General features: G+C 31.8%; 1 protein-coding gene across 1 annotated transcript in view; it reads right to left on the bottom strand.

Annotated features, from left to right (window-relative positions):
* Positions 1-1,893: 1,893 nt before the first annotated feature.
* LOC145267081 (glycerol-3-phosphate acyltransferase 3-like) overlaps positions 1,894-7,016 on the bottom strand; it is an 88,513-nt gene continuing 83,390 nt past the window's right edge. Inside the window, exon 15 of the mRNA XM_080123055.1 lies at positions 1,894-2,992. Within this exon, the coding sequence (XP_079979181.1) occupies positions 2,905-2,992 (88 nt within the window). The 3' untranslated portion in view covers positions 1,894-2,904. The remainder of the gene's footprint in view (positions 2,993-7,016) is intronic.

The raw sequence follows: 7,016 nt of genomic DNA, 5'->3' as shown, positions 1-7,016 counted from the left end.
ATAACTGTATTTGGCATTAAATAACCCGAAAAGGGTTGATATGCTGTAAAACAACCAAACCAAATAATATGTATGACAAGTTAATAACTAAAAATAACAGCAAAGTGTTCAATCAAAAGTTCTACAAGAGTTAATATTTAAAAAAAAAAAAAAAATTTAGAACAAAATAGTTAACTCTGTGACCATAGGAAACTTCAAAATAATTTTGGAGACTTTAAATTGTTAGAAAATAATTTATGATAAGAATTAAAGCTTGTCGACCAAACTGAAGTCAGGTTTTATGGTTCTTTTTCCATTGACGGCATTATTGTAGCAATGAACCAAATTTTCTTTTCTTTTTTTTTTTGAAAAGCTTGGTAAACACCAATTCTTGGAGTCTAAAGAGCAGGGTGCTGAGAGAGAGAGAGAGAGAGAGAGAGAGAGAGAGAGAATGATATGGTGCCAATAATGGTGGTAAATACAACCTAGCAATTAATTCCAACAGGAAAACATTTTTTTCTAAATTGTTTCAATCAGTTTAAAAAAGAAAAGATTTTCCAAAACATTTCAATTATTGTTCTTACTGGTCTTCTTCAGAGGCTGCACACATACAAACATGTATCATTCACATAAACATCACAACGCATGTATGTGTGTGTGAAAATGTATATAGACATATGTATAGATATGCACTATATATTTAAAATATATACATTATATGCACATTAATGTAAAAGAACTTGCACATTCATTTAAGTCATGGACACATTTCATGACCATTTTATATCCGCAGATGCATATGCACACATTCCATAACAAAATTTTGTCAGCAGATGCACACATTCCACAATAATTTTTTAGCAGCAGATGCGCACATTCCACAACAAATTTTAATCAGCAGATGCGCACATTCCACAAATTTTTATCTGCAGATGCACACATTCCACAACAATTTTTATCAGCAGATACATATGCACATATTTCATAGTCAATTTATATCCATAACTGCATACATTTCATTGTCATTTTATATCCGCAGACACATATGCACTTATTCTATGGTATTTTTATACTTGCACATGCATATGCGCATATTTCACATCCTGAGGTGAAAATGCAAACATTCCATGCTCACATACTTAATATATATTAATATGCATACATGAATAACTAAAAATTGTCAATCGAAATTAAATGCAAAACCAGCAAAGAAACAATCAAAATATTCTGACGATAAATCTTTTTTAGTAATAAATAAAAAAAAAAAATTAAAAAAAAAAAAAGACAGGCTACACAATTTTTTGATTATAGTCAGCTATCGTACTTCCTAAATTCCAGTGTAGTGCTGCCAGAAGCGATAAGGCAAATAGGTTCCTTCCCTTTTATTGTTCTCCAGTTTTTTCTATTGTTATTTCAATCTTATTTTTATACTTTCATAAACATATATTTATTATACAAATTCAAATAAAAAAATTTTATTTTTAAAATTAAAAAAACAAAAAACAAACTGATCTTTATAATTTCATAAACGTATATTTTTTATAAAATTTCAAATAAAATAAAACCTTATTTTTTAAATTTTGTTGTTAAAAGTGCAAATAAAGACTAAGTGTGTTATTTTTAATCTGTGTAATTTTATATTGCATATTTTTAAATAATGTTCTTTTCTTATATTTTATTTCAATAAATCGCTTAAATACTGAAGAACAGTAAAAGTGAAGGAACTGATCTGGCTTGTCACTGCTTCCGGTAGCACTATGCTGGAAATTAGGAAGTATGCTAGCTGACTATAAACTTTTTTTTTTTTTTTTAAAGTTTTGTCTGAATTTCAAAAAATTTCTGGCCTCAAAAGTTTTAACTAGAAAAAAAAAAAAATTTTCTTCGGGCTATATCATATCTTAACCAAATATTACGTTGATGCTCAATTATTGCACTTTTATTATTATTATTTTTTTTTTAAATATCCATATTTCCGCACTATTAAATCCATTATAAGCAAGGGATGGGAAATCAGTTGTCAAATCCGCCCTACTCTCCTACCGAGGCTCCCACGTCAATCGATCGCTAAAAAATACTAATTGGCAGCCAAAGTGGACAATAATTTAAACAAGTTGGTAAGCGAAGTTAAAATGTGGGTTACTTCGAAGAATCGGCGCTTCGTTGTCCGTGAAGTGAATTGTCAGTCAAACAAAATAGGAAGTCGTAATTAAAGCTGACATTAAATAAAATTCATGACATTTTTTTCTTCTTTTTTTAGTAACTTTAGTATTAAACATGTTTTGCTTTTAAATAAATACCTACTTAAGAAAAACAAAAACGCGCAATAATGTTAACCCATAGTAACAGGGGGAGTTAACTCTAACTTGTCTGAAAATGAAAAAAAAAAAAAGAAAAAAATTGCAAGCAGGTCAGAACAGCAAATTCAGTTTCGCACCTTTTAAATCACTGGGCTAAACGGAAAATGAATCCTCCAAAAGAGAAGCGAGAATACGGCAAAGGTTCTGGCTTGACTTTTAAAATCGTTCGTTACTCAGGCGTGTGTGTAACAGGAGAAGAATGACCAGAGAGTGCACCTGCTGAAGCCGTTTGATTAGAAATACACCGCGAAGCACTGATGAAGCGGCCCGGAAAAGAGTGGCAAGGTCATTTGAATATAGAAAGCTTGATTTTGGCATCCGTTGAACCGAGACTGACACGTTAGTTGCTTAGCAACAGTCAAAGATGAGATCGCGTTAGGATGGAATGAGATGTCAACTATGTGTGAGAGACAGTCACGTTTCCTCTCCAGCTCTTCCGTGTGCTTTTTAAATTTTGGTTTATTTATTTATTTATTTTTTTTTTAATTTCCCTTTTCTTCGTGGCAGCCAATGGAAATGTTGGCTTTTGTCGACAATAAAGTGACAACAAGCCTAGCCGTTATTTTTCTTAATCAATCTTAATGGTTTTGCTGTATTGTTCTTGAGGTTTCTTTCGCCAGGATTCTTTCGCTTGCATTCTCTTCAGTTGACCATCCCTGGAAAGAGAAATTGAATTTATGTAAATGTCATTTTGATTTTAAAATCAGAATTGCAGATTATAACCTAAATGATAATGAGATGTAAGTCAGGGATGTGGGTAGACCCTGTGTTCAAAATGCAACTATAATCGTTTTGATAATTTCAAGGTTAAAAAAAAAACAATAAAAGGTTATAGTTAGCTAACATACTTCCTAATTTCTGGCATAGTGCTACCAGAAGCAATGACTGAGCAAATCAGTTCCTTCGCTTTTTTTCTCTCAAGCCTATTATCTCCCCTGTGCATTTACTTTTTTTTTTTTTTTTCTGATCATTCTTTTTTTTATTTATTAACCACTGAAATGTTTTTTCAGTCTTATTTTAATTAAGAATTATTGAAATTAGTTTTTTTTTTTCTTTTTTTATTGAAAACAGTTTTTATCTGTATAATTTTGTTAATTTTTATTGTATACTTTTCAATAATGTCCTTTTTCTTCTATTTTATTTAAATAAATCGCTTCACAATAGAAATACTAAAGAACAATAAAAGTGAAAGAACTGATTTGTCTTTTTACCGCTTCCGGTAGCAGCTATGCCAGAAGTTAGGAAGTATGTTAGCTGACTATAACCAAATAAAAAAAAAAAAATAAAAAAGAGATTAATATAGTTTGCTTGAAGCATTGTCTAGTATATATATAAAGGTACTTTATAGAAGGCAATACAATGCGTTGCTGCCTCTGTTCAGTTTCGAAGGGTGGTTACACGTGTAATTGTGAGGCAAGAGCTGCACAATCTCCAACCCCACCTCTCCTGAATTGGCACTGGAGAAGAACAGGACAACTGGAAACAATGCCGAGATAAGCAGAGAGCACATACAGAATCTGGAGTTCCCAAATATTTACCCATTTTAATATTGACAAGATTCGACATTGCTTAACTTCAATGATCTAATGGGAACTGATTATGCCGTATATAGGCCATACGATGCAGAAGTGTCGCGGATCAACACAAACTTAAGCAAATTAAAATATAACAGTGGAACGAGCTATACAGAATCACCTTTTATTAATGCAATATATATGTAATTTTTTTTTATTTATATTTTTTTTATGCATCAGGTTCTCACTAGCATCAATGTTTTAACGATACCAATTTTGTCAGTCTGATGCGTCTGTCAAAAACTTTTGTCAGACACACACACACACACACATTTTGCCTTTTAGACTAGCATGGGTACCTGGCTTTTCCAGGTATCGAGAGGTGGTATGATAAGGATATTGAACAACTCCCTTAAAAAAAAAAAAAAAAAATTAGCTGCAGTGGGCAGGATCGAACATGTAATGCGAAAGAGGAAAACGGGGTGGAAAAAGCTGTCTTATGACGTCAAGACGGGTTCAAATAATGTTTTTTAAACATAGATTGAGATTGCTAGGCATATGAATTGCAAAAATGTCAATGCAAAAAGTAACCCCTCCTTGCAAAAAACATCTCAGTTGACCAGTACAGAATTAATCATTTTGGGCAATTTTGAGACATTTTTTGTCCGAGAGATTGATCTTTCCAAAGTAATGTTTCAATCAAAATAGCAGTGAGTGCCCATGCGAGTGTATAAAAAAAATTAGCTGCAGTAGCCAGGCTTGAACCTGTAATGCAAAAGAGGAAAATGAGGTGAAAAAAGCAAACACATTAGTCATCTCCGGCTTTCAAAATAACGTCTTTTAAACGTACGTTGAGATCACTAGGCATAAATAACTTTGCAAAAATGTCGACACAAAAACTGACCCCTCCTTGCAAAAAATGGCCCAATTGACAATCAAAGAATTAATGTCTTTGGCTAATTTTTTAATATTTGTCATCCGAGAGATCAATTTTTCTAACGATACTAATTTTGTCAGTGTTCATTACGTGTGTCAAAGTTTTTGGCAGACATACAAACACACACACACACACACACACATTAACACACATTTTGCCCTTTATATAATAGATTATATATTACAAGGAATAATTTGCCTCGTGAACTAATTCGCAAAAAACATAAAAAGAAATAATAATGATAATGTCGTTCATCAAATTCCGTCTGTGTTTGTTTACAATATCATGTCAGCTGATATTTGGGCTTGACGATTTTAAAAATAGTCTTTCTTCTCTTATAGATAAAGAAGAATTTTTACAGGGAATATTTTACGTTACCCCAGTGAAACGTAAAATATTCCCCTGTAAAAATTCTTTTTGGTCCCCTGACAAAGGAGGGATTGGACCTAGTAATTCACTCCTGTTCATTTGTTGGTACTTTCCTTAGTAACTATAAATTGGATTTATTTTGAAATTTTGCACAAACATTAGTCATGGTGAAAGTAAATTTTTGCCAAAACGGATTTTCTTAGATAACTCTGGTTACATCCCTCCACCCTCCCAGGGAGCATTATAGGGATAAAATTGCCCTCAAATCATTGATCGAGAAAAATCAATCGTCTATTGATTATAAATTACAAGGAATAATTTATCCAGTGGACTAATTTGTAAAAAAAATAATAAAAATAATAATGATAATGTCGTTCATCAAATTCCGTCTACGTTTGTTTACAATATCACATCAGCTGATATTTGGACTTGCCAATGAATGCCCTGGAAAAGTCACTTCTGATTAATGTTTAGTTTTAAAATATGCAAACGAAGAAATGATTTGCGGCAATTTTAAATGGTACCGATTCTTTTATCGTAAATGGAACTCATTAATAAGAAACAATTAAAATAAAATGGTGAGGTACACCCAGGCTTGAATGGAGAATCATTTGATCTGTAATCGAATGCTCTACCACTGAGCTATATCTCCAGATCATAATAAATTTGTTTTTTTTTTTTGTTTGTTTTTTTAAGAAGAAATGATTTGCTGAAATCTTATTTCCCTTGGTCTGTGTAATGTAAAATATTGCCCTGCAAAAATTATTCTTTTTATCTATAAGAATAAAAAGCTATTTTTAAGATTGGATTTTTTCGACTTTCGCTACTTATCTGATGAATTTCTGTACAAAATATACGTAAGAATACTACCAGACATAAATTAGCTTTGTATAAAATTTGCAAAAGATAAGCTCAGCCATTTCGGAAAGTATGAGGAAGGAACTCTCTCTCTCACACACACACAAAGTAACTTTTATATAATAGCATATATATATATATATATGTCATTAAATAAAATAGACGTGTTCTCTATTAATTTTGATCCTTTCCAACTTCCGAACAACAGTCTTCACTTCTGGCAGGAGAAATACTAGAAGCATTATAAATAAAAACTAAAAAACCTGCTATTAATAAAATAAACTTTACCAATAGTAGTAATAATCCTGAAATGTTTATAAAGTTATTAAAATAATTAACCAATGAAATATAAAATTAACCAACAAAAAAAAACGTATATAAATTGTTCAAAACCAGTTAGATTAATCTATCCCTGACGATGAATCCAGAAGGATTGGTTGGTTGGTTGTTTTGTTTTACGGCATATCAACCCATTTCAGGTTATTTAATGCCGAATCTGGTGATTTTGAAGAACAATTTTTTAATATAATATATTTGTTTTTTAAGTCGTATTCTATTTAACCCATAGTTGGGACCCTAACAGGTACTACCACTCCGGGTCAGAGTGGACCTCGAAGCAATGGCAATTAAAGGGTGGCTCCACACTCCCTAAGGCCTGCAAGCTGGGGATTCACCATCGGATATAGTTTAAGGTCATATTCAGGACCCAGAAGGATTGGAAAGTACTCGGACTTATGATAAATATGACGATTACATCAGCCAGTTCCTGTCAAAAGTGAAAACTTATTTGGAATCTGGAAAGGATCAGAAATAGGATTAATAGACAAAAAATGTCTTATTTAATGAAATATGCTAAGAGAAAAAATGACATATATATATATATAGTCATTTTTATATATATATATATATATATATATATACTAGCATGGGCGCCCGGCATTGCCCGGGTGTTTGGATGTGTATGTTGAGAAAAAAAAAAAAAAGTGGTAGTAGGAAGGCAGG

This window comes from Euprymna scolopes, chromosome 42 (assembly GCF_053919585.1).
Source record: "Euprymna scolopes isolate OS-2025 chromosome 42, ASM5391958v1, whole genome shotgun sequence".
In the NCBI taxonomy this organism is placed as follows: Eukaryota; Metazoa; Mollusca; class Cephalopoda; order Sepiida; family Sepiolidae; genus Euprymna; species Euprymna scolopes.
The sequence above is the reverse complement of the archived record's forward strand: the minus strand, read 5'-3'. Positions and strand labels throughout refer to the sequence as shown.